Source organism: Sparus aurata, chromosome 2 (genome assembly GCF_900880675.1).
Source record: "Sparus aurata chromosome 2, fSpaAur1.1, whole genome shotgun sequence".
Classification (NCBI taxonomy): domain Eukaryota; kingdom Metazoa; phylum Chordata; class Actinopteri; order Spariformes; family Sparidae; genus Sparus; species Sparus aurata.
Genome location: NC_044188.1, coordinates 16,176,007 through 16,200,994, shown reverse-complemented (window position 1 = coordinate 16,200,994; position 24,988 = coordinate 16,176,007). Strand labels below are relative to the sequence as shown.

Below are 24,988 nucleotides of genomic sequence, written 5' to 3'. Positions count from 1 at the left end.
ACATGCAGCTTCATTGCTCAAGCTACCCTTGACTTGCCAGTACCAAAGACGCGAACACATTTGGTCCAACCATTACAGAGCTAGACCAAACTAGTCAATCCGTCGAGCGTGCACTTACTCCCTCACTGGCGGAGACGGAAACGTAATCCAGCATTTTCATGTTTATGTTCATAATGTACATGTCCATGTTACAGCCTGTCATGAGCCATGAGCCTTACAATAGCCTGTTAAGCCTGTTAAGTGCACACTCGATGGATATGCTAGTTTGGTCTAGCTACCGGAACACACGGATGTCAACAAACAGGTAAGTAGCTCCTTGCACAAACACACTGTTTTAACTACTTTTTTATTCATTTTGAGTCATACACGCTACAGTGCTGTGTGCTAAGGTGTCTGCTGTTGTTGCATAACATTTGGTGTGAGATGTGGAGCATGTTTAGACGCTTAAAACTCAGTGTAAAGTTCTGACCCCATGCTGTTAGCTGTCAATGCTAAGTCTCCGTTCACGGAGCTCTGTAATGGTTGGACCAAATGTGTTCGCGTCTTCGGTACTGGCAAGTCAAGGGTAGCTTGAGCAATGAAGCTGCATGTTTAAATCGACCGAAGTTCTCCTTTAACCCACTGTCTTTTCAGAGTGTAGTTGTGATTATGTATTTATAAACCCAAGAACACAGTTTCAATTCCTCCACTGGTACTCAGCTGTACCAGTCAGTTGAAACACAGCCTACAGGGGATACAAACTGTTGGAAATTCCTGAAGGCCGCTCCAAACTTTCTAATCTCTTTAAATTTCCTCTTGTCCTCTTTCGTCGAGCAACAGCAGTAGAGAGGGTGTCGTCAGTTGCACTGAGTCACTTCAGGCGGTGGCTGACTGATGTGAGGCGCTCGGTGACATAGCTTAATGGACTTCCACCATCTCCGAGGACATTGGGATTCTATTTTCCCCCTAGCAGACACTATCAGAGCCAAGTTGTTACTGAGGAGCTGGGGAAAACAGGGACAGAAAGCAACATTCATTTCAATTCAGACAACCAGTGAAATGACTTGATTTTGTGCCTCAAATTTCACTTTGGGTTGCTCCCACTGGGACACCAGGAGGTATAAAATATGCTTACGTACTGAAATATTTATGCGTGAGGAGGATGTCATAATATTCTATTCAGTCACATGTAATCTTCTTAAACCCTGGCTTATGTGCAGATGCTCATATATAATCAATGTGTATCCTTTCTGCTAAATATGGATCTCTTTTTGTTCCTGTGTGACACATGTACAGTATATGCTTCCATAATAAAATCCCTGGAGGAATTTTTCCGACCCCGAGAAACTGGATGCCTCGTGTTAACGCTCCTTTCTCTGTAATAGCTTGTGAATCATTTTAATTAGCGGTGGTACTGGTAAGCAATTTGTAGCTCCTGTTAACGTCTATATATAAATCAATTCTAGCCCTCAGTGTTTTTTTCTTTTTTTATGTTCTCTAGCTTTTGTGGTGTCTTTTATCCCAATCTAGTGTCAGTAAAAAAAATCACAAGAGATTCAACAGCAGAATCAGAATGTATGAATAATTAATAGCTTGTTAGTGTAAACACAGGGCCACACATACACAAGCGTGTTTAGTGTCTACTCCCCACAATGGTAATGCAATCTTTTTGTACCTTTTTGTTGATCTTTAAACAGCTGTGGTTTTGATCGTTCTTTTTATTGTTGTTGCCGCGGGGCAGCTCGTGTTTCTGATTAAATTTCTGATTACATCAGGGGAAATCTGTGAATGCCGGCCAGCCTGCCCCCAGTGTCACTCCTCCTGGGGTTCCAATTCAAGCGCCACTGATGTACCGAGGATCCGTTCGACTTTGATGTCACCCACAACACATTCACACACACTGTCTAGTAGCCGTCAATCTCTGGCCTTTCTCTCCAACACCGCGTCCGAAAAATGACACACGGCCGAGCAGTTACTCTTCTGTGATTTATAATATTACTCTGCTGTGAGGAAAATCAAAGACACATAAAAAAAAAAAAAAAAAAAAAAAGGTTACCTTGGCAGTTTGTTGCAGACCAGTGTTTGGAATAACGGCGTTACAATAAACGGCGTTACTAACGGCGTTACTTTTTTTCAGTAACGGGTAATCTAACTAATTACTATTTCCACCGTTACAACACCGTTACCGTTACCGACTATTAAATGTGGCGCGTTACAAACTGAAGCTGCTCTTTGAAGCTATTGCCATCCGACTCGGCACTCAGCCACCGGAGCTGCAAAGCTGTTTTATTTTATTATTTTTTTTAGCTTGGCAAGGGAGGAGGGAGGGGCAGGACAACCGCATAATTGATGGTGATTGGCTCTCTAAGGTTGAGTGAGAGTTCGTAAGCCAATCAGAGGCAGTGTTCAGTTTACACACAAACCACACGTACACAGTAGCCTTGCACACACAAACTAGCAGAGGTGAGCTGCAGCAATGGCGAATCCGGAGGGAAAGTTGGCGTTTTCAAAGTGTTAGTACAGACACTACTTTAATCTCTTTTGTCTACGTCCGTTGTAAGCAACTCTTATCAAATGAATCATCTCGCAGCGTCACACACTTCTACAAAACTAGTGGCCAAAAACACTGTTGTTGACACGTTTGATGATGACAGCAGTCCAGGTGTGGCTAACGTGAGCTCCGCTAACAAAGAAGGACACGGAGCTGTCCAAGCATCTACAGCTGGATTTCTCTGCTCCAGCTTCACAAAAACTTGACACAGACTGAACTGAATGCAATGATAGGCAGGTATGTTGTTGAGCACATGCTCCTGTTATCAACAGCTGACTCAGACTCCTTCAGAGCACTCACTGGCAAAAATATCGGGGAGAACAGGAGCCGGTCCGCCATGCAGGAAGACATTTTCTAAATACATGGATGCCAAGTAGCTGAAATGAATGCCAAGCTCAAAAGGGGGAATCATTAAAAGTAACGCAATAGTTACTTTTCCTGGTAACTAGTTACTTTTATAGTGGAGCAATTCCATTACTAACTCAGTTACTTTTTGGAAGAAGTAACTAGTAACTATAACTAATTACTTTTTTAAAGTAACGAGCCCAACACTGGTTGTGCACGACATGAGATGCTTTTTAGCATGAGGTCTCTTAGGAGAGGCTTCCTCATGTCTGTCTTCCCCCTCTCCTCCAGTGGGTGTTTTCCCCTTGTCACCTCAGTGCAGTGCACAGCGATGCAGAGCACAGTGACAGGCATGTCCCAAAAATAGTCCCAGAGGTTGAAGGGGGAGAGTGCAAACAGAGGTGGGGTTGCGTGCACGGCATGTTCAAGCAAGAAGGTGACTCCTAATTAACTGAATGATGATGGCCTTCCCTGAATTATTGAAATCCTCTTATACCAAGGAACCCTTAACAGTGAATACTACTGGACCTTCATACAGCAGCATTTTATTCTCTGCCTGGGGCCCTGGACACACCATGCTTAATGAGACAAAGTGGTACAATATGGTGATGCCGTCTGGAGAAATGAGTAGTTATCCTCCAAAGTCAAAGAGCTGTAACCACCGTTGCTCTGACTGCTTAAGGCGGACAAAAGGTGTGTGATATTGTGTCACCATTTACAAGCATGTTTGCCCACAGTACTTTGATTATTTTCTTTTTCTTTTATTGCATTTTTTTATGTATGGTGTGTAAAAGCATGTCTCATTCTGTGGTACTCTAGTAGCTGTAGCTTGTTTTTGAGGCACTCGCTTTAATTTTTTGCTTCAGTGGTTTTGGTTCCTTTAGATCTGTCAGATTCCTATAGAGTGTGCTTTAGGGACTGAAATGACAAAAATATTTCTGAATATTTCATTTGAACTTCGGTTGGAAGTTGGGCCTCTGATGTTTTTCCGAGCGCAACTTTTCTGTCACGCTGAGATGTTTTTTTGGTCCAACATGTCCTTGGTTATGGTTTCTATGTATGCGCAACTAAAGAAAATGTACAAGTATGTGCACACATGGAGGGCATTTCTGCATTTCTCCCAATGTACTTACACAGGATTAAACATTACAGCTCATATCAAGGACAACAAAACCAATGAAGCTAAAGAATGGACAGGACTACTTGTTTTATTTCTGATTTGTAGATTCATATGTTTCTGCACTGCAGTGTGCAATAAGTCATAAAAGCTGAGGAGGCACAGACCCAATGGGAACGTACTGAGCTATAAGCTCAATGTCAGATTTTACTTAATTTAATCTAACTTTCACTGTTGGGTTTACCTGTGATGACACAAGGCCTGTGGCCTTAAGCAAGCAAGAACTGTGTGCTTTTGCATCCTAATAGCCAGAACAATTGTAAGCTAAGTACAGCTCTGCAAAACCACAGCTGTACACTTCTTTATGTTGCAATTGTATGCGTGTTTAAGGTGAATTTTCTATTTTTCTCTCGTGTTAATGCTCTGGTTAGCTTTAGGCAAAAAACACTCTGTTAGGGTCAGGAAGATATCATGGTTTGGCTTTAAATGCCTCTTTTGGTCAGGACAAACAGGGCGAGAGAACAACGGTTCTCTTTAAAAACACCCACTTCTGTCACCACAAACACGACCGGCGAAGTCCTGACTACCGCTAACACATCTGCTATGTGCACCGCTACAGGAGGTCAGAAGTGATCACATTTGAAGCATCTATTACCTGCAATAAGCTTGATGCTAATTATGTCCATATTAGCATTGTTCACGATGAATAATATAATTGCACTGTCTTGCTATTAGTGAAGCACTCGTGTCCTCTGCCCACACTAATCATCATTATGGAATGTGAAGAAGCACAGCAGCCTCTGCACTCTTATCAGCTCCAATGAGACACTCACACCCCTCTGAACAGCTCATCATGACCTTTTAGATTACGTGTTTGTCTCGGTGGCCGTCCGACAGCTCAAGCACCACTCCAGGATATCAGCAAGTATTAAATGATTGCACTCACTTGGGTTTTGAATGAAATGACTGTTGAAAAGTATGAATACACTCCCCCTTGTCACAGCTCTTGATTATGGCAGTTATTGCTTCAAATGCAGCTTTAACCTGATGGTTCTCGCACGCTGTTCTTTCGCGCCTTCTTGAGTGATAACAGAGTTTATAAGGGATGACAAAGATAAAAACACCTCACAGGCAAAGGGAGCTTGGGACACACTCGTGCACCGTTTTTATGAACACTGTCAGATAATCATGAGTAATAACTTCTACATACCTCAGTGAATGTTTTTCGAGCAACAATGGCAGAGATGAGATATGAATAAGTATGAGAGACGATAAACGGAGAAGAAAAGTCACAATTCAATTTAAATTATCTGTAGCCACACGTGTCACAAAGTTTAAATACTTAATTAAATCTTAATTAAAGACACATTCTTTGCAGATTTATGTCTGATAGATACTTTTAGAATGATTCACATAATGTCGCAGGTCGTAATGATATTATGATTTACCCGTTCATCTGCATTCGCATTACATCACTAAGACAGGTGCTGCAGTGCTAATCATGACGCCATTAGGGGGGAAGCTGCCACACTGGCACCGGCAAATCAATTGCACGGTGGAGCCGAGCTGAAAGCGTCAAATAAGAACACGGCAAAGCTTCTAAATATGAAAGTCTTTTAATCTCAAGGTGCGCCTGAAAGGACGGGGGAGAGTAAAACAAGGGAAATATTGCAATTTGTACGATTGGATCGATTGGATATGCTCCATGTCTTGTTTCCCCTCTGATTCTGCAAACTTGCCTTGATGTGCATGACAGCACGATGTTGAAAGCAAATGAATGAAGTGAAGTTCAGTGAGCAGAGCCTTTTCAACTCCAGTTCCCCCAACCAACTGATTCCACCTGGCTCTCTCCGCTGCTTTATTGGAAATCTGTGAAGATAGGTTGGAGTAATTTCTAATCATCTATCCCCCCCGAGGCAGAGCATCAATCTAAATCTTAGCAGTCTATCAAACAGGAAGCCAGGGGTTTGGTACAGGAGCCGTGGCCTGTGTTGTTAATTGTGCTGGGAGTGAATGTGAGAAATTGGAGTGCTCTCTTGGTGCACAGTCATAATCACAATCTTGGTGAGATGAGTCCTTCCTTCTTTCCCCTCTCTGTCTCCACTTTAGCCCTGTTTCATGTGCTCCACTCGCCGCTTCTGCGCACCGCTCCCCTCAAGTCCTTTCCTCTTTCCCCTCCGCAATCAGACACAGGAGAGGGACTGGAGTGCTGCACTTAACCCACAGAAATAGAATGACGTGGGTTTTTAAAAAAAATTTTTTTTATATTTGTTCTTTTCATCATTTGTAAGTTTATTAATTAGGTTTTTGGTTTCCGAGAAATGTTCCCAGCAGGACTGTGGCTACATCTAAGCACACTGAGAATATGTTTTGTGATTTCTAATGAGGTTTTTTCTGCTCTCTTTTTTTGTTGTTGATTAAAGTGGACAATTCAAATGGCCACTTTGTGAGGAAGTAGGTTTTTGAGTTTCATTCCCAACTCCTCAAATACGGACACTTTGGGATGGTGACCAACTCAATTAAAACACGTGTTTTGAATGAGATTCAAGAAAATCAACTTTCTTACATACATGGAACAAATCATGCATAGTTGGGCAACTTCATCTACCACTAAGATAGCAACTGCATCATTCCCTTGTATTTCATTTCCTTTCCCTGCTGACTCTTCTCCATTCCACTTGAGTGAGAGCCTAACAGAAGTTCACTTATCCTCCTTATCTCGCCAAAAGGTGAATCAAGGTAAAGGCAATTATTCTTTATTGATTCACCGTTCGCAAAGAAGTAGATGAATCAGGCACGGGTGCATCAGAGCCAGATTTTAAAGCTTTGCCACCCTGATTAAGCAGAAAAGTTTGCTGGTATTTCTGTGCAGTCTTCAGAGATTCAATAAAGTGACCATGTTAAGAAAAACTTCTGTCCCCCTAGTCTGTACCAGTGGCATCTGCATTAAATACAGGGATTATAACTTTCAGTATCTGAATGATCCCATGTGAGCCTATTTAGATTATTGTCCTGTACTTTATATTCATACAAAATCATTCTAAATATTAGCGATGAGGGCGCCGTTTAGCTCAGTTGGTAGAGTGCGCGCGTCCCATGTGCCAAGGCTCTGCAGCGGATCTGGATTCGACTCCCAGCCTGAGTCCCTTTGCTACGTGTCACTCCCCCTCTCTGTTTCCTGTCATGTCTTCAGCTGTACTATCAATAAAGCCATAAAAGGCCAAAAAAATACTTCATAGCAGATAACCCACTCTCAATACATCTATATTGCTTCTACCTTGCTGCAAAGAATGCCAAAGGGATTTCAGGAGGGGTTCTGAATGGAGATGTGGCCCGATTATATTGGAACATTTCAAAACCTATACCACATGGCCACACACCCTATTCCTTTGGGATTATAGATTAAGCTAAAACAGTAGGCCACAGTGTTATCAACACAGTAAAAACAAGCCATCATGGGCCGTTACAGGTTTGGTTTTATTAGAAAGTGAAGGTTACCTTCCACCCACGAACAACCAAAACCACAAAGCCATCACGAGAATATAGAGAAACATAAGCTGTAAATCTCAGTTCTTTACCCACAAACAGAAACCGGCTTTTCCTACTTTTTTACAACAATGATGGAGGCACACGTTAGCAAACAGAGAGCAGCGTTGTCCGCGTTTCTCCTGAAGCAATTTAAATGATAGGTAAACACTGATTATATAAATTAAATATAGTCTCTTATGTCTCTTTATGTTTGTGACAGCAATACAAAGACAAACTGCTGCCCGCCGCAAACTCCAAATCCTAATTGACAACAGCACGTGTTGGGACAGCACAATTGTATGTAGCATTAAGCCAAGTAAACAATCAAGACGTTAAATTGGAACTACCAAAAAGACACTTGGATAAAACAGAACAGCGGAACAAAATCCCAGGCTAAGAGGCGTCGAGATCTGCAGTCCTGACTCCGGAAGCCTCTCCTCTCTGATGTTGGCACAGGAGCTTTTAAGCATCTCGCAGGCCAGGTGCAACTCATTAAGCAACCAAGTTGTGGAGCACCTGGGCAGAGCGAACAGGAGCTAAGAGGGGGCAAATAGCACGGAACACATGCAGCATATGAACAAAGTGAACGGTAGAAGAATATTGATTGCTGTCTTTGCATGATTTTTCTGTCAGCATGCGACATCGACCTAAAAGCCAACTAATGCCAACGGTGCGGGTCAAACAGCAAAAAACAGGGCCAAAGACACCAACTGACGGCCCCAAAATGTACAGTATGTGTCAGGGCCCTAACGTCGTATGGGTAACGCTAGGGAACACATATTCACCATTGACAAGTTGCTTATTAGCATGTGTTGTAGCATATTGACTATATATTATATACTATAAAGCACCAATTATTGCCTTCAGGGTCACTCAGAATGTGGTCCTCATTCTTGAGTGTGGTCTTGTTCATAACTGATTCGACAGTAGAACATGTGGGTTCATACGTGTCAATCTTGTAGTGAATAAGTTATGAGCGAGACCTCACTGTAGAATATAGAGCACATTCTGGGTTAGAAACACCCCATTAAGAGCTATTAGGACATGGACGTGTTTTGTTCCTTAAGGACAGACCGTATTAATGAAGTGATTTTCAGGGAGGATTACTATTCTTGTGGTACTCCTACTTTATAAGATTGTACAAGTTTTCACAACACAGACGTTATCAAGGGAAAACTCTAGGTAAGTTAGTAGTTTTAGACTATGGTTATGGAGAGTAAGTACGACGACTTTATAACAACATACAATGCCAAAAAAAAGTGTTGACTGAATAAGAATTTGAATAAGAAATGGATCTGATTTTAGAAGATTGTTGTTCATGAAAGCACACATTTCTCATCAAAATATCAAACTATGCTTCATTGTGCTGCGTTGCCACACATCTTTTAAACGCTGTCCGATCTCACGCAGCGCAGGGAATTAGCGTTTCTGTGTCCGTGCTGTTTGACATTGCTGCCTACCACTCCTGACTAGTACTCAATAATGCATACAGTAAGTGACTGAGGAGCCTGTTAAGCATGACAGGAAGCAAGAAGCATTAACTAAAGGTTCGAGGTGTGCTGTTGAGGAATAAAAGGGAGGCTTGTGATGTTAACGGTTCTCGTTCATCTGCGGAGGTTGGACGTAATCTTTACTGAGGTCTGAAGGACAAGAGGTGAAAGCGGGAGGAAATGAAACAGATACATATCTGAGGGGTGCTTCATTCACTGCCCTCCTGGCAGCAGAAGTGTTTGGAGGTAATGATATTGTGATCTCCAGTGCACTTACTCTGAAGTAGGAGCATCTGTTTGTTATCAATCTGTTTGGTCAATATTGCTGAAATCCCCTTTAGGATTTTTTCTCTTTCTCTTTATACATTCATGGTAAAAAAAAAAAAAAAAAAAAAAAAAAAACGACAGAAACACAACTATATTAATGTTAAGGCCAAGAGCCTCCCTGTCCGACCTCGATCGAATCAAACATTCATTTCTTATATATTTATATTCTTTTTTTTTTATTTTGACAGAAAGTTCTCTTTCTTGAATTGGTCAAATGTTCCTCACTCAAACATGCCACTCTTGAGTCACGAGCAAAGGAAGTGGAATTTGCATAATTAAACAGCTTCATAATTAAATGGCTGCCCCATTACTCCCTTTAATTGTAGGGGAAGAAAACCTTCAAATTACTCTCCAAGGATATTAAAAATCCTGCTTACACATAACATTAATTTCTTTGCAGAACTACCAATCGATGGATCTTTATTTCTGGACATTATCTTTATCGTCTTTATTTAGATGTTCAGCCACTATGATTATGTGAACTGTCATTTTGCAGTCATTAACCCTGAGCACACAATTCCACTGATATAACTCCCTCTTAGAGCACAATACATCAATGTGCAAGAAAGAAGTCTTGCCTTTTCTACAGTAAATTAAGTACATTTTCTTTGGATTTAGCCTCCTGCACAGCTTGAAAATGAAGCCCACAAGCTTAAAACATGCAAGTGCATCGCTGTTGCAGAGACTGTTATTTCAGTTGCTTATGGCAAAAAAAAAAAAAGCTATAGTTGGAATACATGTTTTATGATAAACAGCATCACTCGTTTGAGTAGAGCCTTTGAGACAGAGCACAAGCAACTAAGAAATTACAGTATGTGAAACTGCACAGAGGCAGTGCTGCACATCCATAAACTCTTTTGCTTTGCCTGATTGGTACAAATACACACAATTTTTCACCACAAAACAGCCAATTATTTATTTGTGTGTAACTGATTTAAAAAAAAAAATCTTTTTAGTATGTTTGTGTTGTCTGTTTATGTTTTATGGTATTCTTTTTTTAAATGTAGGCTGGTTTGGATTTAAGTGTATGTATGTATTTGTGCGTATGTGTGAGCATGAATATATGGATGGATGTGTTTATATAGATGTATTGTTTTATATTTTCATGATGTACCGCTGTATTTCTATTTTTAATAAAAGAGACGTGTGCTTTCTCTTTTTTCCTTTCCTTCAGTGTATGATGTCAGTGCCTGTGCATGTAAAAGATCTTGAAGCACCGACAGGAGCTCCTGTCTCCCACAGGAAACACTGCTCCTCAAATGACTCGTCACCGGTCTCACCTTTAATTCTGCATTCAGAGCAGACAGGTGCTTAAACACATCATTTGAGAGTGAGGAAAGTGATGTGTTTTTGAGCATTAAAGCTAGTAAACCTTTTCCAGTAGGAACCCAATATAAATGTAATAACCTAAAAATGAGCAGGATGTGTCTCATTTTATGTAAATTATGCTTAACTTGGTAGCAGCAATCAAAAGGCTGCTGATCATCGTGGATGCAGATGGAGTGCAAGCCCAGCAACATAAATATACAGTAAAGAAGTAGTTGAAAATTGCAATTCCCTTTAATTATTTTCAGGGATTTATTATTCCTTGAGCCACAAATAAAGTTAATGCCTTCACATTCATTAAGGATTACTTTTTTATGAAACATCCAAAAGAGATGATTTCTGGGTGAAAGATAAAATAAAGAGGAGAAAGATGGGCTTGAAATTAAATTGTTTGCCTTACAAGAGTAGAGATCCTTCCAAGTATGCAACACTGCTACTCTGTCATTTGTACAGTGCGTGGTATTCAAACTGTGTAAAGTTACTTTGTCGTGCGCGTGTGTGTGTGTGTGTGTGTGAGTGTGTGTGTGTGTGTGTGTGTGTGTGTGTGTGTGTGTGTGTGTATGTAGGTGTGCTTGCGTGTGTGTGTGTGTGTGTGTGGGTTTGAAGGGGGTGTTTGGGTTTTGTGCTTTGTGCTATGGAGATAGGACTGATATACTCCATTAATCACTTTGCAGGAACATGACAACACCAAGGAGAGTGTGCTGTAGGGATAATAAGAATGCACTGGAGAAAACAAGGCCATGCAATTGGAGGAGTTCAATAGCTTCAAGAAAAAACATTCTGCTGTATAGGAACAGATTATCATTTTTAAAATCCTCCAGGCTAATCTTTATGGAGCCAGCGTGTGCCGTTTCTTTGTGTAGGTTTCCATTGAAAGTGAGGAGAAAGTAATTTACAGGGCATCCCAAGCACTTTCACTCAGTAAATGGAGGTTCGCTGAGGTGAAAATAAGGCAGTCACTTTGCACAACAGCTAGCAACAACCTTTGGGATTTAGAGAGGGACTTACCGGTGGTGTTTTTCCATTCCAAGAGTGAGAGGTCGCTAAGAGATGACAGGGGTGACGAAAAATGTTTTCCATATCATCACTCCGGAAAAAAAACAGCCCTTGGGAGACATCACTCAATCAATTACTGTGGCAAGGACCAGAGATGCCTGCCGAGATGCCTGCCTGGCCCTGCTGAGGAGGCACACCTGGATCAAAAAGACACAGCTGCATCAGTCCGGACTGAAGCTGCTTAACACCGCAGGGGCGCAGCTCAGCGGTGAGTTTAACCCCCCCTGTTAAGAGGGGCTTTTCAGAAAGCATGTAATGGCTCTCCTCTGAGAAGCTAAATATACCGGTAAGTAGCCAGATTACATCCTATCATTAAGATGAGCGTTCGGAATGTCAGGCAGACCTTTTTAACAGTGTCTCACGGGCCTGGGTGCAACTACATAACGTCTTTATGAAACACAACATCTGTGTACAGAGGTCGAACACTGTATATGGGGGATTAGGTAACGTCAGAAAAGGAGATTAAACTGCTCATCCATAGCAGGCCCGTATCCAAACGATCTCATCAAAATTGTTGAGAACTATTATGCATGCAAGTTGCTCCAGATGAGTTTTGTAACAAAGCCTTAAGAGACCTTGAATGCAGCAACCCATTTTATAATTAGTATAAGTAGAAATACACCATGCTGAGCTGTGTTCTTTAATCCTTTGGAGACAGTTAATGTAATTAGTAGGGGAAGTCTTCAAGTTGGTATTATTCCATAGCAGGAAACATAAACAAGAGCACAGGATCAACTAGCATCTTTAATTTGAGAAGTCACAAAAATACTTTTATCACAGTAACATATTTAGTCCAAACCACAGCATTTAATGAGCCTACATCAGTCAATGAGGGATTGTATAGACCAGTGACTCATGCTCTTCTTCCTCCTTAATGTAAGTAGTATAAAGTTTAACAGTTTTTGAAGCCCTAAAGTTGGTTTTATGCCTTTTTGTTCTTTATATAAATACATAAGGAAATAAAGAACTATGATGAGTTTTTGCCCATTTTACTATAAAACAGGGGAGGTCATCAAATGTTTTTTTTTGCCAGGAGTCTGAGTATTTCCTCAGAAAAACAGGTGTTAAATGTTCATTTCTAATTATATTGTTATCTAATTTGAATTTGGACAATGTAAGACTATAGTTAGAGACCCATTGTGTTTTCCAGCTAATAGGGGCAGTAACAGGTCATCTGCAGGCTAATTTTTGCATTTGAAACATTTAAGCAAGAAAAATAAATCAATGTTTTGGTGTGTTCAATGCTAATCTTATATCTGAGCCTGTACCCTGCCTGTACTCCAAATGGTTAAACAAATAGATTCACTATTTTCTATTGGGCTAGGCTGGGATAGGTGTTTTGGATCATTTAACATACATTTCCTGGATGGTAACAGGTTAAAGAACCACAGTGCAGCCCTCTTCTGTCTTTCCTCAGCCCTTGGTGTTTGTGGTGAGGGCAACTTTCATGACATTATCTTCTTCCTGCTTGTCTCCCTGTTAGAAAATGAAATTAGTTTAGGTGCCTGCAAACCTAATTACGGGCTGATAGAAGGTATCCGATGTGTCACCATATGTGTAAAAAGGTTGGGGCAGTGCCATTGATTTAGGCAGGCCTGATTAGATGTTCCAGGGAAAGTGAGTTTAATTTTTCAGGAACGCGCAGAAGAACAACAGTATAGTTAAACACAAAGGTTTAATTTGAATGTTGGAAGGACAAAAACACTGTTCGACGGGTTAGACAATGACACGGCTATGTGGATTCCACAGATGTTTGCCGTTCCCATCTGTTCAACTGTCATCAGACTGTTAGATAACAATCACACGTGTTTTGCTTCCAATTTCTAAAACACAGAAGGCCTCGTAAATTTTCAAATGCGAGTTGCTGCAGTAAAAAGGAGATTTCAAACTATCAATCATCCTACCCAATCTGAAATACACGGTCCTCTCCGGGATCCTCTTTTCATAATGTGATAGATGCATCTCAAACTCTAGAGGATAAATTACACCGCGAGCAGGGTCAGCAGATACTTTCCGTTGTCGGGATCTTGATACAAACCATGTGCTGTTATAAATCACGGTTTTGCATATGGGTTTAGCAAGTGAGTGCAGCTTCCTGATAGCTGTCAAAAAAATAAGTCAAAAAGAAAATTTACTCAAGTATCAGAAAGGGGGAAAGGCAGCCAAAATATGATACTCTAGCAGTATTGTTCTTTAACGCTGCACGGATCTCTGCCCTGCATGTTTTAGGTGTTGCCCTGCCCCAAACACATGATTCAAATGATCCACTCATCATAGAGCTCTGCTGAAGTCTGATAAAGACCCATTCCATTGAATCAGGTGTGTTGGAGCAGTGAAACTTCAGAAGCATACACTTCATGTGGCTACTTTTTTTTTAAGTAAAACCCCAGTACTGTGCAGTTTACAGTGTACAGTAAGGTTTGAGTCCAGGATGGTAAAAATCTGTATTTCTACACTTTTAAAGTCTCCCTGCAGTCAAAAATGTGTTTTTCTTCTATCTCCTGCAATCGAATGCTTCACTCTCTATCATGATTTATCTGCAGAGTTTTGCACTAGAAGGCCGTTTTCACATTCACTGCTGAGGGTGTACATTTTCTCTGAGCTCATTAAAAAACAGGTTTTAGGAGGCAGACCTATGAGTGTGATTTGTGACCACACATTCAGCACACACAAGGTGATGCAGCAACCCAATAGCCAGAGCAAATGTTGGCATATCTGCAAATCAAGGATACGGTGAAAGTGTAAATTTCTTTATCTTGCAACTTTCCGTTTCTTTCGGTTTAATTTGCAGTTTTATGTCGTCACAATGGTCATGGTCTGCTCAGGACATGGTCGGGGTTGGAAAAAGATGTGTTTTGACTGAGTGTTTTCGAATGACACTCGTAAATAAAAGACGCACACGGCCAAACATCTTTGCTTGACTATTCACATAATTTTATGAGGTGTGTATTATTAACACCAAATCAATATTTCACGTTTTAATACTGCAGTTAGGTGAATATCACAATATCAAATTTGAAGCTACAGATAGTTCACAGAAACGTAAAGATTTTAGTGCAGTGACTGGGCTGAATCTAGAAACTTGAATCCTTCTCAACATAAAATGAGAAAAGTAGGAGACATCCGTCCAGCAGTGAAATTTATTAAATAAATATATAAGTACATTTATATATTCTAGAAAATGTTAGTTAAGGAGAAGAAGTAGGAGCCATTTTAAGGATTTTTAATGTGGTAATTCCTCTCTTTGGATCAAAACCCAGATCCGACACGTTAGGGAGAAGATTCATATGCCTTCATTCATGTGTGTAGGGGATCTTTAAGTATTTGTTTGTCGTCAGACTGGTCTAACACAGTCAGGTAAACAGCTACAGGGAAGTGTAATTTCAGTGAACCTTAAACCTCCAACACCAGTATGCCTTTGCTGACACGTCTAATCCCCCCCAGGATTAGAACTGAATGGATGGATGGTTCAGTGTTGACAGACATTCAAAAGCCGAGCTAACAGACATCCCCTAATGTACTCAGGGTCAAACTTTATGAAAAAAAAAAGAAAAACAGAAGAAGAAGAAGTTTTGGAATAAGATTACCATTTAAAAATAACACAGCAGACATTCTTAGTCCAACTCAGCTCTGCTCTGTTCATGTACAGTAATGTGATTCAGCTTAACACAGTCGGTCAGTCTCCTGTGGCTCCTGTGGAAAGCTTGTGAATCCGCAGGTCAATACAGCTCCTGAATCCATGCATTTCATTTAAATATAATAAGGTGTCAGTGTGGTAAATGAGTGTGGCATAGGCTGGGCAGTGCTCCCCTCAGTCTGCAGGGAATGACTGATAATCAGTTACCTCGCCTTGTCATAAAGCACATATGTATTTAGAGCTGGGGGAGCTGAATAGATGCATCTAAATAATGCCAGTGACAGTCACCCACTAGTTTTGTTGTCATCCATATTATTACCACTATTAGACACACAACACCATCATAGAGTCTGACAGGTGTAATCCAATGAATGCCTTCATATGTCATTATAACAGCAGCCCTTTTTATATTTTCATTTCCATCTACATGCGTCAGCAGCATTAGCTCCATTTATGGAGGGAAGCATGCGGGGAAGGGTGATTCAACAGAGGAGAATCAATTCCTTTTTTTGTGCCTGTAAGGCCCTTCACCTGGTCCTCACCTTCACTAAAATGTCCCTGAAAGATACCACAGACTTTTTTGTTCTTCATTTTTTTTAATATAAATTCCTGATTTGTAAGTGGAAAATGGTAATACTTTAAGTGGTCTGTCTGCCGTAGTTTATAGCAAAGTAATACCAGCAGAAGAGTTCATTAGTTGGTGAACCCAAAAGCGGGAAATCATCCAAATTGTGAAATAAAGGTATGAAAACCTAGGCAAAAATAAAATCCACAGTTTTGCTAAGTATTCTTGACGCATACAGGTTGTTGTAGTCCAATTTACTAATCATAATTTAAAGGGGCTCTATGTAACTTTTGTATTGTGCAGAACTGTGGAAAAACTGACCCAAACAAGGCATGTATAGGCGACCAGGAGAGACAGGGAAGGTTGAATTTTTCGTGTCTCCTTACAATGCGCTCAAACATGACCAATAAAAAAGTGATTAATACATGTGAATTGCTTCAAATTGCTACCCAGTGCCCAATCTTTTAGAGAAAGAATATATTCAACTTTTTTCATTGTTTCACAGTCTACAAGTGCTGAGAAAATAAAATGCAGGTTAGTTACTAATAGATAACTAACTAGAGGTACAAAAAGCAGTAAAAATGATTCAAAATAAATGACAAAATCTTCATCCTCTATTGCAACTACTTTTCCAGAAGTTGCACTATTTCTTGTTTTCCCCACCTTTGGGCCACACTCAGAGCTGTGGATCCAGAAGAGTCCAGCAGCGTCCTGTCCGCTCCATTGAGCAGCAGAGCCTTTACAATGGGCAAACAGCCATGCCCGGCAGCCAGGTGTAGAGGTGTCGCATTTCCTGAGTTTACTGCATTCACATCCGCATGATGCGATATTAAGTGGAGGACACTTGGGAAACTGACACTGGTACATGCGACATGTAATGGCGTCCATCCTTCACTGTCTTCTGACACATTGGGGTCGGCCTTGGATGCCAGGAGCTTTGCCACCACTTCCGGCGCACTCTGGTGGCAGGCAAGGTGGAGTGGGGTCCAACCATTCTCTCCTCTGGTGTTCACACAACCGCCCTGACTCTCAAGCTGGACCACCGTGGCTTCGTGTCCCTTTAGGGCAGCCAGGTGCATGGGAGTCCAGCCTTGGAGGGTCTTGGAATCCGGGCTGGCCCCGTTAGACAACAGCTGCCTGCATATGCCTGTGTGACCCTTCAGAGCAGCCAGGTGTAGTGGCGTGTTTCCTCTGCTGTCTGCGGTGTCAGTATTCGCCTCACTCTTCAGCAATTGTCTGACAACTCTGTTATGACCCTCTGCAGCTGATAAGTGAAGAGCAGTGGCGAGGGAGCAGTCTGCAGCATTAGGATCAGCTCCCTGAGAGAGGAGGAGCTTGGCAATGTTCAGATGCCCGTAGGCGGATGCTAGGTGGAGGGGCGTCCTCCCTTGCGCCTCGCGTTCACCGACTGCTTCCTCCGACAGCCGTGAAAGCAGCAGGCGCACCACTGTTTCATGGCCGTTCTGGCAGGCCAGGTGGAGGGGCGTCCAACCGGCTTTTTCCCGGGCATCCGCCTCAGCTCCTTTGTCCAACAGGAGACGGACGGTCCTGTCGTCGCCGTTTTGAACTGCGAAATGGAGCGCTGTCCACTGGTCCTCATCGCCCTGGTTGGTGGCTGCTCCATGTTCCAGTAACAAAGCGATGATGTCGTGAAGCCTGTAGAGAGGAAGCTTCATTCAGTTTTGAATCTTTAGCTCACCTTAGAACTGCAGACATTATCTAAAAAGCAGTTTAGTATTTTTCTACAGACCTGTGCAGAACAGCAATGATAAGAGGAGTGTAACCTCTGGCAGTCGTGCAGTTGACCTCGGCACCCAGATTCAGCACATGCTTGACACTCTCTGTATCCCTGCTAGCCACCGTGAAGTGGAGGAGGCTCTTTTCATCTGGATACTGTGTCTGTATGTGCTCCCTTCTCACAGATTGTCTGAAACTACCAAAGTCCTTTTTCGACAGCAGAGCGAGGACACCGTCATTGTCATATTGGTGACCTGTGAAATGAAAGCAAGGGGTGTTATATGAGAATAAAAGAGCTGCATGAGCGATGATGATAGTGTGTCACAGGAACATTTTAAGACTTTTGTGTACATAAATGCAAAAGGTGCAACTGTTTGGATGCTGCGGAGCTCAGTTAATAATTAAAAATGCTCACCAAGGGCCTTAGCCTTTGAACGAAAGCACCTACAGTATACATTCATATTTTAATGAGGAATGGCATTGAAAGGATCAATAAATATGGTCAATAATCATCTCAACATCTCAGCAATGAAGGATCCAAGAGGCTGCATGAATGTGTCTTTATTCTCCACTTCTGCTATTCAGTACTAAAGGTAATATTAAAAATGTGACAGGACTGTAAATAGCACTTTTTTAAATGTCAGCCCTCCAGGCTTTGTACTGCACTGAGTATGATTTCCCTACCCAAGTGTTTACCTGAGGGAAGGTCAGACATCTCAGGCAAAGCAATCTGAAATGGAAAATATAGAAAGAAAGGGAATACTACAAAAGTCATTAGATGCAACATCAATCATCACAAGTGGTTAATAAGCACATACGTAGGTCACAATGCTGGCATGGTGTTCAAGGGTATGAATGACTTGACACTTAAACAGCTGCAGTGTTATAAGCTAAGTACGTTATATTTAATCTTATCTAATACCTTGTGTACTCTTTTTAAGCCACACTCGCGGCTAGAAATGCCATGACATTTAGGACAGATATCTATGGTGCCATGAGGATTTCCATCGAGCCCGAAACAAGTGACATTCCTATCACCCTCAGTTGTACTTTGTTTATTGCTAATGAGCATTAGCAGGAGCATTACAAACATCATACATGTGAAAAATCTGCATATTTGCATTTCTCAGAGTGAGTTTGTAATCAGAATCAGAATCAGTATTACATTATTGTCCCACAAACAGGGAAATGTGTTTGCCACAGCAGCCAAAGGACAGAATATTAAAAAAAAACATAACAATAGTAAAAAAATAAACTATATAATTAAAAAGGTAAGAAATAGAATAGACTTGTATATACACATAAACATGACATTTTACAAAATTAACATGTAATTAGAAACAGTGTAGCAGTAAACTTTTATTTAAAATTAAAGAAATTATTTTATTGCAAATAAAAGTTTTTTTGTTTTTTTTTAATTAACAATGTATCAAATGGTATTGTCTAAAGATGTTACAAGTAGTGATGAACCTACAGTTATCACCTGAAACTGCAGCACCCCCTCGAACCATTGAAGTGAATTTCATCTCATCGTGTAGCTGTTTGGCCACAAATTTACTGTTCTCGATTGTCTCTCGTTGCTCTCATTGCGCCATTTTTTGCTGCAGCAATTAGTTGTTTTCAGCTAAAATGCCCTAATAAAGACCCTATCTGTTCAGAATCAAACAGCAGACATACAAACTTAGCAAGAACAGAGTGAAGTGTTTTAGCAGCTAAAGAGAAATTCCCCTCAGGAGGTGGTGGAGACCAAAAATGAAGCTTAAACAGAGCAAGAATTGGACTTGCATGCATCAGGTGGCCAGATACAAGACTTCAAATGAATGCTAATGTTGCTCCATAACTGATGAATTTGTGTAAATAGACAGCTATTTGCTAACAAGGCCACCGTATCATATTCCATATTCCACCATATTCCACCATATATATTCCAAGGCAATGATTCTGTGTGTCACTCATGTGAATGTACTTTTTTTTTGGTGTCAGCAGCATAAACTTTCCCACACTCCCACACAAGCAGAACTAACCTTGTTTACCGGGGAAACTAGCCAGGGATATTTTGATGTGTGTTCCTTGTCACCATTTCCGTGACATTTGATTGATCCTGGGATCTTCAGGACTTCACTCAGAGCCTCCGTTTTCCTCACAGTATCTGCAAAGAAAACAGCAGTCAAGCAAAGCACTGCGCTGAATCTGTCTCACCAAATAAAAGTGTTCCTATGGATTCGCAACACAAACAAGTCTAAGTGGGATCGTCTCATAATTGCATCACTCCAGAGAGAGAGTGGTCAGGCATGAATTACAGGTCAATTATTTCACAGTGAGTTTTTCATCACCATAAAAACACACAAACCGGGATCACTGCAGTTGATGAATAAACAAGTAACTCATTTGTATTCATTAACATGACATCTCAAGATGTATAGTAAGTGCTTGTCTAAGCAGGGCTGACCCATTTCCTCTGGTGTAAATGTTTAGCTCAAACACTGCATGCAGTAAAATCCGTTCTCTGTGAGCTCGTTATCTGTTGACTTGATAACGACACACAAGCCTGAAAGGATGACGTGGTTGTTTTGTTTTGTGTTTTTGAAAAACATCTATCTCTCTGAGAATTTTAACTTTTTACGTTTCTTTTTGGTTTTTTTTATGTGATAAAACACCAAAAAACATAAATAAAAAGCCTGACAATTTGTTGGCATTCTCATTAAGGGAAAATCACTTAATATTGGTACTGAATATCTTGGCTTCATTTTGAGCTCAAATATTGCTTTAATTGGACATTAGGATAATGAAAGCAATTAAACACAACATCAGACAATGCAACAAATTGGACAACATCTGTCTGTGGATGAAGCAACGATATTGTGCTCCCTCTGATTATTTCCTAAATGTATTTTTTTAACATCTTCAGGGCAAACCGGTGGCATAATAATTAAACCAGTCTTTGTGCAAACACGCCTTAATGGTTCTGGTATGTCACTACTCCATGATGCTGGAATAAAATGTAATTCTGTGAGTGTAGAGAACAAAACGAGAAATTGTATTTACATGTGTGTCACGTATGAATGTTCGCTCGATTGTGATTTTGCCATTTTTTGATAGGAGCCATGTCTTGTTAAAATCTCATCAACGATAAGAGGCAAAAAGAGCAGGGGTTCACATCCAATCAAAATTAAAAAGTTAACTTAAAACAGTGTACCTGAGAATGGTGGCCTCTTCCTGTGGTCCTGGTCCCAGCACTGCTGCATGATGCTGATCATCTGGTCGCACTCGTGGGGCTTCCGATCAGCTATAATCTGCACACAGGGTCTTTTCCCTTGTGACACCTGTAAGATCACTGTGGTCATGCTGCACCCTGGGACCCCAAATCACATGTCAGATGCATGGTTTCTTTATAGATTACAACATGCTTTACAAATTTGATCTTATTTTGTCTCCTTTTCCTGCTTTTTTCACTCTATTTTATGCTTATTTACAGCACTTACAGCACAGTTAAAGGGTTTTTATCTCATTTGATTTTGTTCAGTGTGCATCAAAAATGTGCAGCAAGAAATTGTTTTCTTCAACTGATAATGAATAGGAGACTGACTTGCATTAAGACAAATGCCTCCAAGTAGCTTGAAAGATGTATCAAAATACATGAAAAGTGTATAAAATGTGAAGATGTAATGCATTTCGAGTGAATGAGGTCCTACCTGCATACGGTTTCTGTTGTGTCAGAATCTCCCAAATCACAATGCCAAAGCTGTGAATGATCAAAGCAGAGAGACACTTCAGTCCTTTTGTTCACTTCCTCATATCATGCAATCAGTGAACTCTGTCCCTCTCCTGTATAAAAGGTACTGAAAAAAAGAAGACGCTTTTTTTTTGTTCTCTGAAGAAACGTAATACCTTTTGATATAAAAGGAAACCAAGGAATATTGAAGGGTAAAGAGAGTGAGTGAGACATGAGAAATATATAAAGAATGTCAGACCCAGTGGCCTGTAAGAGAGTAAAATGTATACAGTGGAGAGCAAGGTTACACTGTGTGAGTTCTGGATTGTGCACCGAGTCAGAAAAAAACAGCAGCAACGTCAATGGTGCAATTTCAAAAATGCCAAGTCACCTGTAAACATCAAAGGGAGTTCCTGGAGGATCGGGGCACTGAGTGAAGGTCTCTGGAGGAATGTAACTTGTGTTCCCTCTTGCTGTCAGATTCTCCATGAACAAATTCTCGCCCATGCCCTCTTCCCAGTGAATTACACCAAAATCTGAAATCTTAGCAGGAAAAACAAGTGTCCCAGAGTGGTGCAGAATTAGCATACGTTGCTCTGTAAACCTCTGAAACATCCAGAGATCGCGGTGAGCATCTGTAAACATATCATTTTTTCCACTGAGTCTCACTGACCTTGACATGGAGATGATCGTCTAGCAGGATGTTGGATGTCTTGAGGTTAAGATGGAGCAGTGGAGGTTTCATGCTGTGGAGGAAATTCATGCCCATGGACGCCTCATGAATCATCTGGAACTTCTTTGGCCACATTAAAGTGTGACTGGCTAGGAGATTGTTCAACGATCCATTACTCATGTACTCCATCACCACGCCAGTTGCTTCACTGCACAATCCGTAGACGGACACGATGTACTTGAAATTCACTTTGGCTATGTCTGACGCCTCGTCCATTACTTTCCTGTGAAAAAATAATGTTCAGTGAATGGGCTCAGGGTTTTAAATAGGTATTTAAAACTCAGCAGGGTCGCCAGAATAAAAAGCTGGCAGTTGTTACACATTCTGATAACATGTATATTATGGAGCTGCATCTAGGTTGCCAAGCCAGTGACCATAGTTCAAGACTGTGTTACAAAATGTGTACATTTGAAACCACTGGATTTCTTTTCTTAGGGGACATAAAAACAATATCCAGCCAGTTTGCGGCGACAGAGAGCAGTTGTTTTCAACTAGCCATAATGACATCTCCAGCCATGTTTGTGGCAACAAAATCAGGTATTTTAAGTCAAAATATAATTTTTCCTAACCCTAACCAAGTGTTTTTCTGCCTACACCTAACCAGACAAGGCCTAAGTTGTCGAAATGGAAAATTCAAGTTTCAACATTACCACATTTATTCTGGTGACCACTGAAAACCACAAGATCCCAATATTAAGTACACAGCTGTGCCAATATACTAACACATTGCAATAAATTCAGACAGTTGCCTGTATCTGACGGCAGGTTTTAATGTGCTAGTTAACATGAGGTAAATCCTACCTGTAAAAGTTTTTTGCACACAAAGTTGTGTTGAAGCTCTTCAGTGCACATTTTTCCCGCCAGACCTTCAGCTTGACCTGGTACACTTGACCAAATCTGCATTCTGCCACCTTAATCCACTCAGCCTCAAAGTCGTCCTTCTTGAAGTTCCTGAACTGCCCAGGGGATCCGTCAAGGCAATCCATGAGTACAGACATCCACACAGAAGCTCGCAGCGCACTCACTGTCTAATCCTACACCAGAGCAGGGGGTTTATTCTCCAGATTTACATGGATCAGCAGCACCACAGGAGCTCATGTCTCAAGCGAGGAAAGAAAAAGTTGTACAGTAGACACACATTCAATTAGTGACAGCTGGAGGTGCGCAAGACAGGTGGAGTCACCAACATACTAGACTACTCTGTCGATCTGTGGGAGGGGCTGAGCTGCAGAACTTGTTTGCACTGCAATGTTGCAAAGCCAGTTTTAGTTTCCAGGACTTGTGACCTAGTTTTCATTCATCCATATTTTACACAATGTACCAAAACAAAACGATTCCTTAGAAATTTGCATTTTGATTCTACAACTAGAGTGTGATATGTTATGACAGCTGATATGATGTATATGCCCATTGTAATTTGGGTCTATTTACACAGTAAATGAACTGCCTAATGATCCATCCACTTCTATCAAACTGCACTTTAACAAGGCACTTAACCCCCCAGCAGCTCCAGGAGAGACAGCTCAGTGGTCGGCAGTTTGGGATTGAGAAGATGGCAATTCTGCACAGCAGCAGGGTCTGGACAGAGATAGTGTGTGTGTGTGTGTGTGTGTGTGTGTGTGTGCGTGCGTGCGTGCGTGCACGTGCATTTGGGTGTGTGTGTTTGTGTTGACGTCCCAGAAAAAAGGTGGAGTAGTCGAGGTTTCTGAAAAACATTGTCTGTGTAATCAAATTTCAGATTCATGGATTAGAGGACAAACACTAGCTGAAAGGTAATATATGAAAAAAAGGCTTGTTTGTGTCCCGCTTACTGTATAAAAACAATCTTCACTTTCAAACTCATTTAAAAGAAATAGGTCTGACATTTTGGGAAAAACGCTTATTAGTGGGCTGTGCTCGCCAGCCCACTATGGACACCTCTATAGCAGAGCTATAGGTGTCCATAGTGGATTGTTATTGCTCGCGCCTCTTCTTATTATTCATCCTCCTTCCGTTTTTGGCACTTTTCACGCCCCGCACCGTTGAGCGAATACAAACAAAAAATACATCAAAACGTGCGGCTCGGGCGGACTCGAACTGCTATTATTTTTCTCAGGGAAATATGAAAAAACTGCGACTAATTTCCCATAAGGAATGAATGGGACGAGGTCAAAAGTCGCAAATCTGCGACATTTTTCAAACATCTCCTGCTCGGGCATACGTTCACGTGGAAACACCATTCCAGCTTTAAAATGTAGGCACAAGTCCTGAGTATTTAAGTTGTATTTGAACTTTTTTCCTATGTTGTGTAGTTTTTGAACTGTGATCCTTGAATGAAGGTGAGTGATTTTGGAAAAATTCAGGGTTTTCAATGATTGTGTATGGCGGAATGTTCGTGCAGCAGAGTGGAGAGGGCCAACTGACAGAGTGAGAGAGACTCAAAAATTTGCTCCGAAATTTTCTCTTTCCGTGACGATCCTGACCACAAATTAGGCTCAAAAACAGTGATATTTTCCAGAGTTGTAGCCACACTTGTCTTCTTTCTCCCAATGTGTCTACTTTATCGGTAGGATTTACGGTTTTTGAATTATCGACCGCTAACCGACAAGAGTAGCTCTGAAATGCTCCATTTACTCCAATGTAAATCGGGAGAAGGATTTCCAAAACTGCACCCTTTTTTAACTTGTTGCCATTTCCACATTTCTGAAGCTAGGACCACAAAACTTAATGAGTGTGTTCTTTAAGGCCTTTCTGGCTCGATCGTGAAAAAAAATTGTCGATATCATGTATGATTTTGACCAAATAGCACTAGTTTGACGTCCTAGATGTGAGGCAGAAATTGCTCTCAAATCAGCTCCCTCACAGTCCGTTGCTACGGCCCTTGCCAACGGTCACCTAGCAACCAA

The 24,988-nt window shown here is 41.1% G+C and overlaps 1 protein-coding gene across 2 annotated transcripts; it reads right to left on the bottom strand.

Moving 5' to 3' along the window:
- Window positions 1–609: 609 nt before the first annotated feature.
- ankk1 (ankyrin repeat and kinase domain containing 1) lies at window positions 610–23,371 on the bottom strand. 2 transcript variants are annotated; one of them, XM_030402843.1, is made up of 11 exons: window positions 22,905–23,371; window positions 22,044–22,326; window positions 21,762–21,913; window positions 21,351–21,400; window positions 20,855–21,010; window positions 19,683–19,807; window positions 18,355–18,388; window positions 17,672–17,912; window positions 16,585–17,577; window positions 11,672–11,856; window positions 610–983 (listed from the first exon to the last, which is right to left on the bottom strand). In XM_030402843.1, the coding sequence occupies exons 1-10, from the start codon at window positions 23,099–23,101 to the stop codon at window positions 11,793–11,795; spliced, it is 2,295 nt and encodes a 764-aa protein (XP_030258703.1). In that variant the 5' UTR covers window positions 23,102–23,371; the 3' UTR covers window positions 610–983; window positions 11,672–11,792. The 2 variants fall into 2 exon arrangements, with proteins under 2 accessions (XP_030258703.1, XP_030258713.1); XM_030402853.1 differs by lacking the exons at window positions 610–983; window positions 11,672–11,856 and having other exon boundaries at window positions 12,450–17,577; window positions 22,905–23,370.
- Between the last annotated feature and the right edge of the window lie 1,617 nt (window positions 23,372–24,988).